Source organism: Nothobranchius furzeri, chromosome 2, assembly GCF_043380555.1.
Source record: "Nothobranchius furzeri strain GRZ-AD chromosome 2, NfurGRZ-RIMD1, whole genome shotgun sequence".
Classification (NCBI taxonomy): domain Eukaryota; kingdom Metazoa; phylum Chordata; class Actinopteri; order Cyprinodontiformes; family Nothobranchiidae; genus Nothobranchius; species Nothobranchius furzeri.
Window position 1 is genome coordinate 9605139 of NC_091742.1, and position 19484 is coordinate 9624622.

Sequence of the window (19484 nt, forward strand, 5' to 3'; positions counted from 1 at the left end):
CTGCTCTTGTATGTGGCACTTGCATACGTCTGCCTCGCCTCCATCAGTTCAGCTGTGGCTACATTGTAGCTCATCACCTCCAGCGTGTGAATATGAATGATTGTTCTGTGAAGCGCTTTGGCCAAAGTGGGCATTTAAAAAGCCTGAAAAAAATAACTTCTGCAAAGCTTTTTGACATTTCAAACCCTAAAACACCAGCTGAGCAGTGTGGTGTCAGCTGTGCTCAGACTCCTCCGCAGCACTAAACCTCAGATGTCCACCTGCACGTCAAAGATGAAGGACACTTTTAAAAGTGAAATCCTTATTTTAGTCACAAAAGGAAGATGCTTTGAGAGGGAAAAAGGAGGATGGCGTGAGGTTTCACCCAACCAGCTCAGCCTTGACTCTTCTCTGCAGCCACTTTCAACCCTTTTTACATCTTTAAAGAGGTGACTCAAACACCTCACAAGTTGGTCAGGCTGGTAAACAACTCCCACATGTCAACAGCCCAAAGGACTCACCGGAAGGACGGGTGGGTCAGCGAGTCGTGAAAACCCCATCAGAGCCGAAAGAGGACTTTTGTGATGGGAGGTGAAACATCCTAGAGGAATGAAACAGGAAGTCTAGCTGCCTCTAATTCAAAAACTCTGCTTTCATGACCCCAATGATGCAGAAAATGTAAGAAAGAGAGATTTTAAACTCAATGCAAGCGTGAGGAGATGAGTAATTTGTTCTTGTCAATTTGGTTAAATTATTTACGTAATAAGCAGATATGTGCTGAATAATAATTAAGCTTGGCACTTTATCTTTTAAAATATTTAAAAAATGAAAAATGGAGCCAATAAAATAAGAATTATATGTATATATATATATATATATATATATATATATATATATATATATATATATATATACAGCTTTTTTTATTTGTTTATGCATCTCTAATTGAATAAAACTCACGTGCACACGTTTATTTATTGATTTATTTTTGTGTGTTTATCTTATTTTGTTGTGAATCCTGAGCTGCGAGAATCCAAACCGAACCCTTGTCTACATTCCTGCCCCTTGTTCCATAGGCTGGGCGTGCAGGGCTCTGTATGCAAACACGTGACGCTCGCTGATGCGAAGATTCATAAGAGTGAAGACACAAAGAACAAGACTGGAGAGACGCTGGAGGCGGCAGCAGCAGCACCAACCTGTTTCCACGCAGGAAGAGCGCACTCCAACACCAAGACTCGTCTCCAGACATCCCAAAAGAGTAAACTTCTGTCACAACCAGAAGAGGACCGAAAAAATCCTGATGAAAGTGATTTTCGACTAAATGCTCGCGCGTTATTTGTGCGTAAAAGTAAGATTTGCGCTGGTTGAACGATGCGCTCCTGATTTGGATCAACGCGCAGTGATAAAGGGCGATTCTGCACTCGGAAGAATTATGTAAGGTAAAAAAAACTTGTGCTTTTTTCTCTAAGAATCCAATTAGGGCTTATTAGTTAATTAAATTCATTATTAGTGCGTAAAATGTCATATCTGTGCGTATTTGTGCACCAAAATTCAGTTTATAACTAAGATTTTCGACCCAAAAAATTATCCAAATTTGGAAACTAAAATGTTTTTAAAGTAATGAAATATTTTAGGTGGTAGAGGAAATAATTCCGTTTGGCTTTGAGCATGCATATTAATATGTCCTCATATTAACTAAAATCTCAAAATTTAAAGATAAAGAATTTAAAAAAATCCTGCAGCATTTTCTTCTGTTGTATAATTAAGTTCAGCAGCTACTGATGAGAAAATGTGAAAAAGGTGCAAAAATCTGTAGAAAAACACATCTTATGGTTGTAAGTACTACAAATGCTCATGATTTTCAGAGAAATGTTTTAAGCTTTATTCAGACTCCACCTGCAAAAATCCCAGGGGAAGCTGTGCACAGGGTTCTGGCCCAGATTTGTAAAGATATGTCTGAAATGTTTGTTATCGACCTTCAGGTTGTCCGGACGCCTTAGCCTGCAGTATAACCCACAGACGCAGCCATGAAATCTGTGCTTGATGGCGTGGCGGACACCACCTTCCGGACTATCACCTCTGGTTTACAGTATCTGGGCTCCAATGATGCCAACTACGATGACCCCATCAGAGATGTAGACTTCAAGGGCGGCTTCTCTGTGCAGAAGCCTCTGTCTGCTTTCCGCAGCGACTCCTTCCCAAACAAAGTACCTGCAGAGGAAGAGTTGATCCTGAAGGGCATCCCGTTCCTCCCCACCAATGCCACGGACTTGTTTGGCAACAGGAGCACAATCAGAGATGAGACTAATAATATACAATGTGGGGAGAACTTTATGGACATGGAGTGTTTCATGATCCTGACCCCCAGCCAGCAGCTGGCTGTGGCTGTGATGTCTCTGACTCTGGGTACCTTCACGGTGTTGGAGAACCTGGTTGTGCTCTGCGTCATACTGCAGTCCCGCACCCTCCGCTGCCGGCCGTCCTACCACTTCATCGGCAGTCTCGCTGTGGCCGACCTGCTGGGTAGCGTCATCTTCGTCTACAGCTTTTTGGACTTCCACGTTTTCCACAGGAAGGACAGCCCCAATATTTTCCTCTTCAAGCTGGGTGGAGTCACAGCGTCGTTCACAGCGTCGGTGGGGAGTCTTTTCCTCACTGCCATCGACCGCTACATCTCCATACACCGGCCGCTCGCCTACAGGCGCATTGTGACACGGACCAAGGCAGTCATAGCCTTCAGCATGATGTGGGCCATCTCCATCATCATCGCAGTGCTGCCCCTGCTGGGCTGGAACTGTAAGCGTCTCAATTCTGTTTGCTCAGACATATTCCCCCTCATCGACGAGAACTACCTGATGTTCTGGATCAGCGTAACCAGCGTGTTGGTTCTTTTCATCATCTACGCCTACATCTACATCCTGTGGAAGGCCCACCACCACGCTGTGCGGATGCTGAGCCGTGCCTCCCAGAAAAGCCTTGTCATCTACTCCGCCGATGGGACTAAAGTGCAAACCACACGCCCTGATCAGGCACGCATGGACATTCGTCTGGCTAAGACCCTGGTCCTTATCCTGGTGGTACTGGTGATCTGCTGGGGCCCACTGCTCGCCATCATGGTCTATGACCTCTTCTGGAGGATGGATGATGACATCAAGACAGTATTTGCATTCTGTAGCATGCTCTGTCTGCTCAACTCCACCGTCAACCCAATCATCTACGCCTTGAGGAGCAAGGACTTGCGACATGCCTTCCTCAGCTCGTGCGGCGCTTGCAGGGGCAGTGCCCAGCAGCTGGACAACAGCTTGGAGTCGGACTGCCAGAACAGGAATGCCAACATTTCCGCCAAAAGGGCTGCAGAGAGCTGCGTGAAGACCACTGTGAAAATAGCCAAAGTAACCATGTCCGTGTCGACTGAAACGTCCGCAGAAGCTGTCTGATCGGCCGTCGCAGGGAAAACGTGCAAATGTCATCCTCCCTAAGCGGTGCCATTCCACGTGAGAAAGCAGAGGTCGGGCCTCTCCTGAAAGTGTTGACATCCATCCTCACGTTAACGCTTGAGTGGCTCCATAATTTTATGTTTGTCTATGAGTACATAGTGTGCCAAAGTGCCAAAGGGTGTTGCAAGATCGTAGTAAGGACTCCCAGGTGGAAAGGATCATGAAAGATGATCATAAGTTTACCATCGACTTCATGAAAACCAGTTAGCAAAGGCATATTATATTTTTGTACTGTGAATTCAGGTTTAAAAGAGAATATACCTTCATTTATGGGAAAAGGGGCTAATGAATTTTCCAGTAGAGACGTTTTACAGTCATTTAGAGATGAACATGTGTCTTGCACCGTAAACACAACAAAACATAGCGCCTTGACTTTCTACAGGCTTCATGTTGCAACTGAATATTTCTATAAATAAATAGAAACAATAATTTCTCTTTTTTTCTTCCAAAATTGCCATCAAACACTCTTTTTTGTGTTTTCTGCATCACTCAGTGAGTGGCTAATGTGTGAACAGATTTTTCAGAAATGATCACGAAACAAAAAAAGTACAAATGTGGTGAAATAGATGCACACACTTGAGTTTGTGTGATCAGAGGTGGCTTTCTTCTCTCCTAGCTGTTCTCCTTGATGGGTACCACGTCTCTGCTCTAACCTCTACCCATCCACTGTACAGTGTTGCTTCCTCTCAAAATGAAGTGTTCCAATTCAGCCAAGACGACATCAACGCCAAGCTTTTTGGTCGAAGCTTGAACAGATGCAGTGTGCTGGTCACTACTGCGGGAAACTGAAGTGCTTTCTGAAAATAACTGCTTTCATCCGATCTACGACTTTACTGGATTTAGCCTTGTGTGTGTGTGAAACCTTGTGACTTGGTGGTCCGTTTCTAACCCCAGAGCCTTTTGATCATTGCAGTGAGTTGTTTTAATGCTACTGTTGCAGCGGGAGATCATTTCGGGGAAGAAAAGAAACCCATGCACAGAGCTGGTGAAGTAGTTTTGGCGTAACTCTTAATAATAATAATAATAATAATAATAATAATAATAATAATAATAATAATAAACATGTCTGCTGTTAATTTTTACTTCTCAAAAAAAATTTAAATAAAGAAACCACGAATGTCTTTAGCTGGTAACTTGAAGGGAAGCTTGTGTGCGAGGATTACGCAGAAGTTAAAACTGACCTTAAAAGGCGAGAGGGTGCGATTTGTTGAACGTAGAGTCTGTAGTACTAGAAACCTCACAGCACAACTGTTCTGTAGACATTTATCTTGGTGTGAAGTTATCCAGACTGCTGTTTCAGTATGCTTTGCTGCCTCCTGTAATTTTAAATATTAAAAGTCAAAATGTCAACTTGTCAAGTGGCTTCTGTACCTTGGTGGCATAATGAGGAATCTAACTTCAAGATCACAATCGGTCAAGTGTTTTGTTTATTTTTTATTATGACTGTGTTAAAACTTTTAAATAAAGTTGCAGCTGGTGTCATTTTGGCCTGCATGTGTTTAATTGGTGAGTTGATGGTCACGACTCATTTTACTGAACCCATCCAGAGAATTAAGGCCACCTAAGATGAAGGTGTGCAAAACCATCAGTGGTGTTCTGCTGCCCCCTTGTGGACACATTGGATTTGAAAATCTTATTTGAACGTCTGAGCTCACTCTGGCAGAAAATCGGCGTTTATTGATGCAAGTGTGCATTTATTTCCAAAATGTGCAATCTAGAAAAATGCAACGCGAGTAGAAATAAGTTTATCTGATTTTAAAGGTGTTAAATTAATACTTTAGCAGTAGTTTCTGGTACGAATTAATGCCTTGCAAGTCAAACTCGGGGGGGGGGGGGGGGGGGGGGGGGGGGGAGCTCTGGTGCACCTGTTTGAGGAACTAGAAGTGAACCTCATCAGAGTTGAGCTGAACACGGCAGGTTTTGGATTCTTATTTCCTGTTAATTGAACATCTCGCTTCTGATTGGCCAACACGTGACTCTACCACTGACTCTGTTCTGCCGTGTTGTTTTACCTCCACAAATTACACAAGCCTGGAGGAGTTCTGCCATGTGGTGGAGTTGCTAATTCCAACTGGTATCTTCTACTAGTCGAGACGTTCTCTGCTGTTTCCTAGTCGCTAAACCAACAGCAGCCTTCCCCGTCGCGAGTCAAGATGATTGAGTCCGTGAGTTAAGTGACAGTGTGACGTAGATCTGCCAGGTTTTTCTAATACTTGTGCTTCATCGTCTGTTTTCTATCAGAAGCTAAAGCAGGAGATAGGTGTAGGAAACTATTTTCATGTTCAGCCTGCATGAAAAACTCAAAGTGACCCATTTTAGACAGAAAAATATCATTTAAAATGTTTTTTCAGTGTTCCACACCTTTTAAGAAAGGTGATACAATTAGTTGATTAAGGTGCAAGTCTGCTGACAGAAATTTAAACTTAAACATTAAATGATTAGAGATCAGAATAGAGGTTCGCATTTTCAGTTGTCATATGCGTTTTCCTTCTTCCGATGATGAATCCTAAAATATTTTTAATGATTTCTGACCTCATGTACAAAACCTTCATCCGACAACCAGATTTTCTCACCATTTTGATTATGAAACTTGAATTTTTAGAATCCTTGAAAAGTTTCACCTCTATATCATATTTATTCATCAGAATAAGTTCTATAAGAAATAAATGGTTGTTTTAAGGTGAATTTAATCATTCAGGAACAAGCTGGATGCGAGGATTGTTTTTGGTATTACCAGTTATTGCTAAGCCAAAAAAAAAACACACAATGTTAAATCATTCTGGGCAAAATAAAAAAAAGTTGTGAAAAAAACGTGCTTTCATTTACACAAATGTTACTTTAATATTTATTACAGAACATAATTTTCATGTAATGTCCTTTAATTAAGGCGTTTTCGAACTTGTAAACTTTACAGATTGGAATAAATGGTTGGAGCTTTGTTGATGTGGAAATGTGCATATTCTACCAATTTGTCAGTTTAGTCCTTTATTATAAACTTTATCAACACACACTGGTTTAGTATAAAATGAGATAAAATGCATAGAAGAGCAATGAAATTAAAGTGACAACATTTAAAATTCTTCCAGTAAAAAAAAACGTACATCTGGTGTTACAAAGTGATAGTAAAACTAAAACCTTAACCATCTCATTAACTGAATTAATTCAAGTACACATGGATTTATACATAAAAATGTCTCCTTCAACATCAAAGAGTAGCTGCAAACAAAAGACTCCATAACTGTTCTAACCCGGTGGTCATTAGTGCAATTTCCCTGAATGATGGTTGGATGACAGTCCACATTCGCCAGATTGACTCTATGTAGATGCATGATGGGTAAAATTTTCACAATGGGCACACAAAGCAGAAAATGTTAGACATGTGAGACATTGTAGGCTCTTTTCTTGATTGACATGAGATTGTAAGTGATGAGCAGCTCCAGTAGAAAGATGAAAATAGAATTTGAAAATTTGCCAACCATAATGTAGAATGCATGTGTGATTGGACTGTAAAAGTGCATGATGGGAAATCATTTCTGTCTACTGAAACTGGAAAAAAGTGAATGAATATGAGGCAATTGACTGACTTTTTCTAGATGGATTCAGGACTGTAGTTGATGAACAACTACTGGTGAAAAATGAACTGAAATTAGTTGAAAAAATGCCAACCACCATCTACCGTCTGTGTAATTGTGGGCGTGCCCTTCAATGTTTGCAGTCCACCATTTGCATATTTCCCCTCCACAGATTCTACATTTCATGAATTTCTGGGGTCCTGTGACAAAACTTGCAGTCAGTTGATGTCTTGTGTAATACTGAGCAATATTTTGTGCTTAATTTCAGTTAAATCTTGAATAAAATCATGAAACAACAGCATTTGTTTTGTTTTTATTTTGTCTGGTGCCATCTGGTGGCCCAAAAAGTCCATTACTCTTACCTGGTACGTTATTATTACATGTGGATTTGTTTATTGTTAATCAGTTGTTTATTTAAAAACAGTCCTTGGTGTTTTACAAATTTACAACTTTCTTCAGATGTGGGATTAATATTCTGCTTTTAATTCAAAGTTTGTACATTTCTAGAGAGCATTTATTCGATTGTAAATGCTCACTCTCAAAACACTGAGCTCAAATACTCACCAGCTCATAAAGTCATATAAATTCAAGCAGTCCAAGCGTAGATGACAATTCAGGACACATCAGGACGTTCGCTTTACTGTAACATATATTTATTGAAAATTGGAAATGGTAAATAACTAAACATCAAAATTATTGACACAAGCTTTAATGGTGTTAAAAAATACAAAAATAACAGAACAGCTGACAAACATCACCATCAATTATTGCAAAATAAATGTATAAAAAATGCTAAACAAAGTTACAGCTGACAAACAGCATTGGTTAGTGCAAAGAAAAAAACAAAAACAAAACAAACACAAGCTTTGACAGTAATTTTTTTTTAATCAAACGACAGCTGCAGTACATCTGCGTCTGTGCAAATCAAGCAAGCTCCAACCGGCTCTGCAGAGCTCAAATGTTGTACCAAGTACAACAGAGAAACTAAACAGCAGCGGTATCGCCTTTGGAGTCGACAGCCAACGTAAACTCCTCAAAACTTTCAAATAAAATGCCTGTGAGACCCTTTGATGTGGACATCATTTTTACAGGACAGAAGCTCTTTCTTTTGTATTTTTTGTGTCCCTGAGTCACCTGTCCACAGATCGTGCACACAGGGTTGTTTTGCACCCTGGATTTCTTTCCCTCCCCCAAGAAGGAAAGCTCCTGTTTACGCTTGAAAAGTGTGGCCCTGGACCATGATGGGGATGGAGACGAGGTAGCAGTGGCCTCAGGAAACACCGGACTGGCAGAAGGCTGGAATGACCCAGGGCTGGAGCTGGACTGAACAGAGACCACCTTAGGCACAATGGGCCTGACTGTGTGCCAAGGGGTTTCAGATACCGTGGAGGTGGAAGAGGCTACAACCGTTTCACAACTCACAGGAGTCTGTTTTCTAGGCTGTAGCAGAGACTGAGGTGGAAAATGAGGCTGCACCTGGGGCTGAAGCTGTGGCTGAGGAGCAGCAGGCTGAGAGACTGGCATCGCAAGGTCTGTCCTCTTCTTTAAAACCTTGGTCCCTGCTGTGCCCTCTGTGAATGTATAGTCAATCACAGGGTAACTCGGCGGAGGGAGGTCAGCCGCTGAGATGGAAGTCAGCTTGGTGACGGTGACTGGCTGTCTGGTGGCGTGGAAGCTGACGAGTCTCTCTTGATGCGATATGAATTCACGCACCGTTTTTGAATTGATTTTTGGTAGAGGAATGCCCACTCTGCTCAGAATCCGGTGCTGCACCCGCTCGTACGCCTTCAGGATGGCCGTCTTCTCTGGCCTTTTCTTTGACCCGTGGGGCAAACGCAGCCACAGCATCTTCACAAGAGTGTACATCAGTCTGTTATGCTGAGCGCTGATCTTGTGTGATGGTGTGTAGCGTTTAACCATCTTTAGTTTCTGCACCACAGTAGCTTCAACCAGGTCGTCCCTCTTTGTCCTGCAGTACAAAGTGTTTCCCCAGTGACTCCTGTACAGCTGAGCGAACTGCTGCGGCTGCTTGTCGTGCTCCTCCACAGCATTCCAGGCTTTGAGGATGCCATCCCTTTCCTCAGTGGTGAGAGAGAGCTTGTTCTCTGTCAGCCCAACTTCAACAAGAACAGAGCAGAACCTTTCCAGCTGCTGGAAGCCAGGTAGGGGGTTTGCACTGCAGACGACGTCCTGTGAAAAAACTCACATTTTTCATTCAAATAAACCACTAAATATCCAAAAGTGAACAAAATCAATTAAATGAATGAAGTGCTTACAGAAGCTGGGTGGTGCACAGTCGCCGTCTCATCGTTGGTGAGAGCGATGTGAGGCCGATCAGCATCCAGGGCTCCATCCTCTGCATTGCTGTGGTAAGCCTCGTCGGTCTCTTCCTGTTCTGGCTGTCCAGGCTGAAGCACCTCTTCATCAGGTTCTGGACCATCCTGATCAATGTCCTGAAGGGAAAAGGTGCTCTGCCTAAACAGCTACTCCAGACCGAGAAGCTCATCAGAGCGGACGTCGGCTGGATGCAGAAAGTTTTGGTCCTCGGGCTCATCGAACAACTCCTGACAGCGGGTGTTGAGGCGGTTGACGAGCGGCGCGGAGTAGGTCCTGTGCCGCCGGCCTCTCCCTCCAAACACGGCGTCAGATTGGCGGTCTGAGTTCCAGCGAGCAATGTCGCTGATCAGGTAAACCTGATAGGGCCTTGCTGCACAGTGTGGACCTGAATAATTAAAAGAAAATCATTAGATGTCTGGAACAATATAATGTATTTGCTACTTCATAAATGGACCGCCAAGCACGGGCTGATACCTGGAATCATGAACGGCAGGACTTTGTGGAACCCTTCCAGGCTGTTGCTTCCGCACAGGCCTTTATAGTAGGGCAGATCCACGCCATTAATGGTTGTCGTTCAGGCCACCCTGTACATGTTGACACCCGGCAGATCCTGGATGCACTCCAAGTGCCACTGCTGTGCTGCCCACATCTCATTGATCACAGCTGTAAACAAGCCAGAGAAGAATAAAAGGCATTCGGTTCATTTTCAAAAGCAACGGTGTCTGTTTTAATAACAGTCATGTGAGGTTTTTCGTACCAGGTGACTTGAAGAGGCTGACTCCACTCTCATCCAGCCCGGCAGGACCCTTCAGTTCCTCGACAACATGCTGGATGAGCCTGAAAGTCTCCTGAGCCCCCAGACTGACCCTCCGCACGTGATGCTTCATTTGATCCTTGGAAATGAAAAGGCGCACAACGTCCTCATCCGTCAGACAGCTCATTGATGCGCTGTCTTTGGCTATGACTGCCCTGATGAGGAGATCCAGATCTGCACGGTTGTAGGCCAGCACTGCACCAGCCAGTGCAGACTTGAACACTGCATACTTCGAATGTGACTCTGTGCGTAGAGCTGCATCAAAGTGGTGGATCCAGTGAAAGATGTCCAGACGACCAACCATCCCACCGTCCACCCAGGGCCAGAACAAGGTCTCGACTGCCGTCGGACCGTGCTCCCTGCAACAGCCGCGGTCAACGTACATGATTTTGGGGACGGGTTGAGTCCCAATTGGTAAAATCATTAGACAGCATGGGATAAACTTCCACTGTTATGCTGACAATAGTTATATTTATCCATTAACCCTGATGAACCTTATCGGTTGGGTAGATTACAGGCTTGTCTTGAGGACATAAAAAATTGGATGACTCTAAACTTTTTGCTTTTAAATCAAGACAAGACGGAAGTTCTCAACTTTGGACCAGAAATTCAGAAAAGGAAATTGCTTAGCCAATCACCTGACCTGAATGGCATTACATTAATCTCCGAGAACAAAGTAAGGAACCTTGGTGTTATGTTTGACCAGGACATGTCATTCAAATCCCAGGTTAAACAGGTTTGCAGGATTTCCTTTTTCCACCTTCGGAATATTGCTAAGATTAGAAGCATCCTTTCCAGGAGTGATGCTGAAAAACTAGTTCATGCATTTATTACATCAAGACTGGATTACTGTTATTCATTACTCTCAGGAAGTCCACAGAATGTAGTTAAAAGTCTTCAGCTTGTCCAAAATGCTGCAGCTAGAGTTCTGATGAGAATTAAAAAGAGAGATCATATCTCTCCTGTCTTAGCTTCCCTACATTGGCTACCTGTTAAATTCAGAATAGATTTTAAGATCCTTCTTCTCACATATAAAGCTCTTAATAATCAAGCTCCATCATACATCAGTGATCTGATTGTTCCATACATTCCTAACCGAGCACTTCGTTCTCAGACTGCAGTTACTGGTGGTTCCCAGAATATCTAAAATTAGGATGGGAGGCAGATCTTTTAGTCATCAGGCTCCTCTCCTGTGGAACCAGCTCCCAGCTTTAGTCCGTGAGGCAGACACTTGGTCTACTTTTAAGAATAGGCTTGAAACATTTTTATTTGATAGGGCCTATGGTTAAAATCTGATGTTAGCCTAAATCAGGACAAGTGGGGGAGTAGAGGGAGGTGGAGTGTACAGTCGGTAAAGATGGCTCTCCCTTGCCCTGCCTCCAACATGCCTCCATCTAAATAGGATAGATTATCCAGAGTTGTCTCTGTAGTTATGCTGCTATAGTCTTAGACTGCTGGAGGACACACTGACCACTTTTCACACTCTACTACTTTCTTCTACAATCTGCTCTTTAACTGTATTATTTTCTGCAATTTCAGCTGTTAACTTTATTTTCTCTCTAAGTGTTTTTCTCCCCAGAAGAAGCTACAACGATGTTCTGCTGAGCTGTGGTGGCCTCGTGGAGGGGGCTATCGTCTAGCACACTGCTGCTAACCACTTAAACATTCTCCCTCTCCTGACTTTTTGCTTTCCTTGACGTTGGATGTGCTACTACTAGTTTATCTGTTTAATTATAGATCCACTAGGATAAATGCAATAAAGTTTATCTCTCACCAAATAGAATATTTACTAAGACATCACAATATAACTATAGACACATTACTTTGTCTTTGTGTGTGTGTGTGTGTGTGTGTGTGTGTGTGTGTGTGTGTGTGTGTGTGTGTGTGTGTGTGTGTGTGTCTGCTCTGTCTTCTCGATCCCCAGTGAGTCGTGGAGGATGGCTGCTCATACTGAGCTGGGATTCTCTGGAGGTTTATTCCTGTTAAAAGGGAGTTCTCCTCTCCACTGTCGCTTTATGCTTGCTTAGTATGAGGATTGCTGTAAAGTCACTGACACTAGTCAGTGACTTGATGCAATTTGCTGGGTTCCTTATATAGGAAACATTATTTCTGATTGGTTTAACGAACTGACCTGAATTGGAAGGTTTATTATGTGAAGTGCCTCTTGTCGTGATTTGGCGCTATATAAATAAAATTGAGTTGAATTGAAAATGATTAAAATAAATTAAATAAAAACCAAAGATAACAAAAGTAACCAGTTACAGAATAGAAATGCAATTATTTTTACTGTTTTTTCCCTTGACTAAATAACATTTTAATTTAATTCCTTGTAATCTAATGTTTTAAATGATGGCCATATACTCTGTCTAGTGTCTATAAGGGATTTATATGTATTATTTGGTCAACTGGATGGAAACCAATGATGTACAGTAAGTATGGTAACTAAACCAAGCTTTTGATGGTAAGGATTTTCCGCCCTCTGGCGGACGAAAGCTGTTCCTTCAATAAAAAACATACAATCTAAAATGTTTACGTTTTTTCAGTTAGCGTAAACATTCTTTTTAAGTGAATAAACCTTTAAGCAAAGACTGAGGCGTCAATAGGCAACTGTGCAGTCACGATTAAATGTTTTTTCATAATTGAGTGTTTTTTTAAATAAGAATACTTAAATATATATCAAAGTCGTTTAAGTTTGATGACTATGTTAAATTTTTATTTTCACTATAATTTTATTACTTTTTTAATATAACTACTATGGCTATATATACATGGACCACAATTTATTTACTTTTTAACTTTTTTTTTCAAATACAAAAATATTAGATATTAGACAATGTTGTGCTGAAAAGGATGAGCATAACTTCTTAAATGAGATATTTCATAATCTGACTCTATTAGTCGAATACTATAAATGTTTTTTTATGATTTAATTTGAGTTTGAATTAGTTTAATTTAGTAAAAATCTAAATTAAAATTGGTGTTATAAACCTTGTTATAATTTTCTCTCAACAAAACGTAAGCCTATTTTATATCTTAATGAAAAAAATGCTCAAGTGAAAGTGAAACTTAATCATAAATTTACAAGGTTTTCATACAAAACATATTTGAAAAGGTGCCTATTTTTCTTGTTTGATATATGGGTAATGTAGTCTCTTCACAAGATAAACGTTAGCTAAAAAGACAGATGAAAACTACAAGTACCAAGACAACGTAGCTTTCTTGCGCATGCTCAAATGATCAACATAATTATAAAAGGGTCCCTGGTTGTCGCTTCCTCTGTCTTGTTCGGTAAAAAAATCTTCTACCATCCGACTTTATAGTGCAATTATACAGATTAAATCGTGTCAAAAACGTTTAGTGTTGTAATCGTGTTCAATAATTGTGTAAAATTTATCAACAGAAGACGACGAGAGACTTAAAAATAGCATTTTTGTCTCCTGCTTGGATTCGCTACGGCGTTGAAATCAAGCTAACGCTAGTTAGCATTGACGGCACCGGGGCCCAGACCGGCAATTTATTTTGTCTTGAAGGATTTTAGAGCGTTTTATTCCATAAATATAAATCAGTGATGGCTTGTGGGGCTACCCTGAAAAGGACCCTGGACTTTGATCCGATAATGAGCCAGTCTTCCCCTAAAAGAAGGAGGTGTGCGCCGGTCATGTCGCCGGTATCATCACCGCAGAAATATCTGCGGATGGTGCCCTCGCCTTTTGGGGAGGTGTCGTCCAGACTCACCACAGGTAGGAACCAAAAATTGTAATTATTATTGTGTCAGTTTTCACTCAGAGCTGTGCATTTGGTAAATTGTCACTTGAATAATAAACCACAGCAAAGTGTTTGTTTTTAATTGTTAAATTTTTTTTGTGTCAGCTTGAAATCAGGGTGGTGGTTACAGTTTAAAAACGGTGTTTAGTGTAAAGAGGCTTCGTGGTAACTGGGTTTGGTTTCAAGCTACCTGCCAGGGTCCAATTCCCCTAAATGCATCTCTTCATGCAAGCAGTACTTTTCTTTTTAAGGTGCCTGTTCATACGTGTTTTGTGTCTTTATTGTGTTCGTTTCAGAGCAAATTCTGCACAACATTAAGCAGGAGTACAAGCGTCTGCAGAAACGTCGACACCTGGACAGTGCTTTCCAGCAGGCAGAGGGCTGCTGTCCCGTGGAGCTGCAGAACATCCAGGCTGGATCTCCACTACCAGGTATTTACCTATTGCATGTAATGTAAATTGACTAAATATTGTTATAGTTTAAATCCAGAAAGTATTAGTTTGTGCTTACAAACCAATTGCTTAACCATAATATTGCTTTACTGTGTGAAATTTGGGTTTTCTAGCTGAGAATGTTTTGATTGTATTTGGAGGTTGTCTGGGGAGACTCAATGAAAAAGAAGAAAACATGTTTAATCTACAAACACGATGAAACATGTGGGTTTACACATTACATGTACTACTACATTGTCAGATATGCACATTTTTTACATGAATTTTCTGTTTTTATGCATGGGTCTAAATTAAGTTATGTGTGTTTAACACTATTATTACAGTTGTTATTTAACCTGTAAACCTGCTGTTTTCTTTTTGTGGTTTTACATTTTCAGTGTTTTTTTTTCTTTTGTTTCTTTTTTCCCAGATGGCCTTCCATACTTATGTGTTCGTCCAAAATGAAACCAAACATGTTTATTTCCTGTATTTCAGCTTCCTAATAAAGGAGAAATAAGTGGAAAACTTTTTTCAAATAAAGTTAAAGTCCCACTAGATTTGTTCTCCGCATTTGACCCATCCCCTGGGGGAGCGGTGAGGTGTAGCTGTGGCTGCGCTCGGGGACCATTTGGTGGTTTAACCACCCAATCCAACCCCATAATGCTGAGTGTCAAGCAAGGAGGCATTGGGTCCCATTTTTTAAGTCTTTGGTATGACCCGACTGGGATTTGAACCCCAATATCCCAGTCCCAGGGTGGAGACTCATACCACTAGGACACTGAGCTGGTGTTGAGATGTAATAAGGAATTCTCACTGGGAGTTTAGTCAGATATTTCTTGGAATTCTGAACTTTCTGCTTAGCTTTTTAAAACATTGTGATGCCACACGTTTATATTTTTTGTGAGGTTTAAACACTAAACTGTTGACTTTCTCAACAGGCACATCCTTGGGTACCTCGTCTCCCACCAGGAAAGAGCAGCCATTGTTTTCGCTCAGACAGGTCGGGATGATCTGTGAGAGACTACTGAAGGAACGGGACGACAAAATCCGTGAGGAGTATGATGAGATACTGACGACGAAGCTTGCTGGTGAGATATTTTCTTTTGTAGGGGTTTGATTATAATCTTTTCGGGCTTAATAAAAAACGTTTTCTTTTTCAGAGCAATATGATGCATTTGTCAAGTTCACACATGACCAGCTGATGCGAAGGTTCGGAGAGCAGCCAGCTAGTTGTAAGTATATTTAACAGCGTTTCACTCGTATTTTTATAAAATGTCTCCCCTAGTTAGGATGCGACAAAAGAAACAAACTAAAACAGAAGACATTTTTTTTCCACTTTCTGTTTTGATGTATCAAGCGGGCACAGCGTTTGAGTTTTAACTCTTTGTTTATTCATTGTTTCCTTCACAGATGTTTCGTGAGTTCCTGTCATCTGATTTTGAGGTTTACTCTTTGCTGCAAGTTACTCCGGGGACTCGTGGGTCTTACTCCTAGCTCCTAGCTGTGCCATTTTGCCTCTATGTGGACTCACTGCCTCTGGCATCAGTTAGTGACATCAACATTTGCTGTTGCTCCCAGAGTTAGGAGGGTTTCCTGCTGCCAACATGTCATTGAGACTCTACCAGTGGCCTCTTAACTGCTGTTATTTATTTAGCTTCGTTCTGATGCCTTCATGAAAGGCTAAATACCGTCACACACTTGGCCTTCATGATTTACTTATTTTTATGATTAATTTTTTTGTGTGTGTGTGTGTGTGTGTGTGTGTAACAAGGAAGTTGGCTGTGCAGCTTTTCTACATGTACACTTTGTAAAGGGGATTGAACATTGATGAGTAGAAGAAGGCAGCTGGACTTTTAATAGCAGTTGTCTTGGCTTTTTTCTTTCAATTATTGTATAAATTCCACCAATGATTACTGCTTTTAGATTTGTACATTTGTATACACTGTATTTCTCTATTTTTCTTTTTACTTTGGCTTGATTTTTTTTTCTTCTTTACTGCTCCAAGATGTTAAGACTTTTTGTTTGCTGTGGGTAAGAGGCTTTTGATTGATATAGTAATAAATTCTTGGCACTAACTTTAATTTCGCCATTATATATTATTCATTTTATTTATGTGTATGGTATATATATATACACACACACACATATATATATATATATATATATATATATATATATATATATATATATATATATATATATATATATATATACAAAAATACACACGTGTGTATATATATATGTATATAAAATATATATGTGTATATGTATGTGTGTGAGTATATATATATATATATATATATATACATATACATACAGTATATACACAGACATATAAATATATACACATATATATACACACACACACACGTGTATTTATTTATATATGTGTGAATATGTATATATGTATGTGTATATACACATGTGTATATATATATATATATATATATATATATATGTATATGTGTGTGTGTATATATACATATATATGTGTGTATATATACATACACATATATATGTATGTACACATATATATGTATGTATATATACATACATATATATGTGTGTATATATACATACACATATATATGTATGTATATATACATACATATATATGTATGTACACATATATATGTATGTATATATACATACATATATATGTATGTACACATATATATGTATGTATATATACATACATATATATGTGTGTATATATACATACACATATATATGTATGTATATATACATACATATATATGTATGTACACATATATATGTATGTATATATACATACATATATATGTATGTACACATATATATGTATGTATATATACATACATATATATGTATGTACACATATATATGTATGTATATATACATACATATATATGTATGTACACATATATATGTATGTATATATACATACATATACAGTGGTGTGAAACTGTTTGCCCCCTTCCTGATTTCTTATTCTGTTGCATGTTTGTCACACAAAATGTTTCTGATCATCAAACACATTTAACCATTAGTCAAAGATAACACAAGTAAAAACAAAATGCAGTGTTGAAATGATGGTTTTTATTATTTAGGGAGAGAACAAAATTCAAACCTACATTGCCCCAATGTGTTTGATCATCAGAAACATTTTGTTTGTTGACAACAGAACGAGAAATCAGGAAGGGGGCAAATAGTTTTTCACTCCACTGTATATGTATATACACATACTGTATATACAGGGATTGCAGAATTATTAGGCAAATGAGTATTTTGTCCACATCATCCTCTTCATGCATGTTGTCTTACTCCAAGCTGTATAGGCTCGAAAGCCTACTACCAATTAAGCATATTAGGTGATGTGCATCTCTGTAATGAGAAGGGGTGTGGTCTAATGACATCCACACCCTATATCAGGTGTGCATAATTATTAGGTAACTTCCTTTCCTTTGGCAAAATGGGTCAAAAGAAGGACTTGACAGGCTCAGAAAAGTTACAAATAATGAGATATCTTGCAGAGGGATGCAGCAGTCTTACAATTGCAAAGCTTCTGAAGCGTGATTATCGAACAATCAAGCATTTCATTCAAAATAGTCAACAGGGTCGCAAGAAGCGTGTGGACAAACCAAGGCGCAAAATAACTGCCCATGAACTGAGAAAAGTCAAGCGTGCAGCTGCCAAGATGCCACTTGCCACCAGTTTGGCCATATTTCAGAGCTGCAACATCACTGGAGTGCCCAAAAGCACAAGGTGTGCAATACTCAGAGACATGGCCAAGGTAAGAAAGGCTGAAAGACGACCACCACTGAACAATACACACAAGCTGAAACGTCAAGACTGGGCCAAGAAATATCTCAAGACTGATTTTTTTTAAGGTTTTGTGGACTGATGAAATGAGAGTGAGTCTTGATGGGCCTGATGGATGGGCCCGTGGCTGGATTGGTAAAGGGCAGAGTGCTCCAGTCCGACTCAGACGCCCGCAAGGTGGAGGTGGAGTACTGGTTTGGGCTGGTATCATCAAAGATGAGCTTGTGGGGCCTTTTCAGGTTGAAGATGGAGTCAAGCTCAACTCCCAGTCCTACTGCCAGTTTCTGGAAGACAACTTCTTCAAGCAGCGGTGCAGGAAGAAGTCTGCATCCTTCAAGAAAAACATGATTTTCATGCAGGACAATGCTCCATCACACGCGTCCAAGTACTCTACAGCGTGGCTGGCAAGAAAGGGTATAAAAGAGGAAAAACTAATGAAATAGCCTCCTTGTTCACCTGATCTGAACCCCATTGAGGACCTGTGGTCCGTCATCAAATGTGAGATTTACAAGGAGGGAAAACGGTACACCTCCCTGAACAGTGTCTGGGAGGCTGTGGTTGCTGCTGCACGCAATGTTGATGGTGAACAGATGAAAACACTGACAGAATCCATGGATGGCAGGCTTTTGAGTGTCCTTGCAAAGAAATATCGGTTACTGATTTGTTTTTGTATTGTTTTTGAATGTCAGAAATGTATATTTGTGAATGTGGGGATGTTATATTGGTTTCACTGGTAAAAATAAATTGAAATGGGTATATATTTTTTTTTTGTTAAGTTGCCTAATAATTATGCACAGTAATAGTCACCTGCACACACAGATATCCCCCTAAAGTAGCTAAAACTAAAAACAAACAAAAAACTTCCAAAAACATTCAGCTTTGATATTAATGAGTTTTTTGGGTTCATTGAGAACATGGTTGTTCAATAACAGCCTAATAATTCTGCACTCCCTGTACACACACACACACACACACATATATATATATATATATATATATATATATATATATATACACACACATATATATATATATGTGTGTGTGTGTGTGTACATGTATTTGTATATACCAGTTTTCACTTGTTACTGCAGCACATACAACAGGTCAATGTATATACGCATAGGCAGTAAGCTAGTGTAACCTTCGACCACTAAAATCCACAAAAAAATGAAATACTTGGGTCCCAGAACTATGCAGCATACTGCAAGGGACACAGACATACTATGTAATTCTAGTATTGAGCCAGTATTGAACACATACTGAGTATATCATAATTTGTTATTGTGTA

General features: G+C 40.1%; 2 protein-coding genes across 3 annotated transcripts; both read left to right on the forward strand.

Annotated features, from left to right (window-relative positions):
* The first annotated feature begins 1098 nt into the window (after positions 1–1098).
* Positions 1099–4958, forward strand: cnr1 (cannabinoid receptor 1). 2 transcript variants are annotated; one of them, XM_015947532.3, is made up of 2 exons: positions 1099–1418; positions 1962–4958. In XM_015947532.3, exon 2 carries the CDS (start codon positions 2007–2009, stop codon positions 3414–3416), a length of 1410 nt encoding a protein of 469 aa, XP_015803018.1. In that variant the 5' UTR covers positions 1099–1418; positions 1962–2006; the 3' UTR covers positions 3417–4958. The 2 variants fall into 2 exon arrangements, with proteins under 2 accessions (XP_015803018.1, XP_015803019.1); XM_015947533.3 differs by having other exon boundaries at positions 1099–1413.
* An 8614-nt stretch (positions 4959–13572) lies between these two features.
* On the forward strand, positions 13573–16082 carry akirin2 (akirin 2). The gene is made up of 5 exons (XM_015947534.3): positions 13573–13939; positions 14261–14395; positions 15334–15483; positions 15556–15627; positions 15806–16082. Exons 1-5 carry the CDS (start codon positions 13768–13770, stop codon positions 15814–15816), a joined length of 540 nt encoding a protein of 179 aa, XP_015803020.3. The 5' UTR covers positions 13573–13767; the 3' UTR covers positions 15817–16082.
* Positions 16083–19484: the final 3402 nt, after the last annotated feature.

Bases quoted from the DNA above. Each gene is read 5' to 3' on its own strand.
- cnr1 (XM_015947532.3), top strand. From the start codon at position 2,007: ATGAAATCTGTGCTTGATGGCGTGGCGGACACCACCTTCCGGACTATC.
- akirin2 (XM_015947534.3), top strand. From the start codon at position 13,768: ATGGCTTGTGGGGCTACCCTGAAAAGGACCCTGGACTTTGATCCGATA. The intron at 13,940-14,260 runs GTAGGAACCAAA...TGTTCGTTTCAG, and splicing joins GTCGTCCAGACTCACCACAG to AGCAAATTCTGCACAACATT. The intron at 15,484-15,555 runs GTGAGATATTTT...TTTCTTTTTCAG, and splicing joins ACTGACGACGAAGCTTGCTG to AGCAATATGATGCATTTGTC.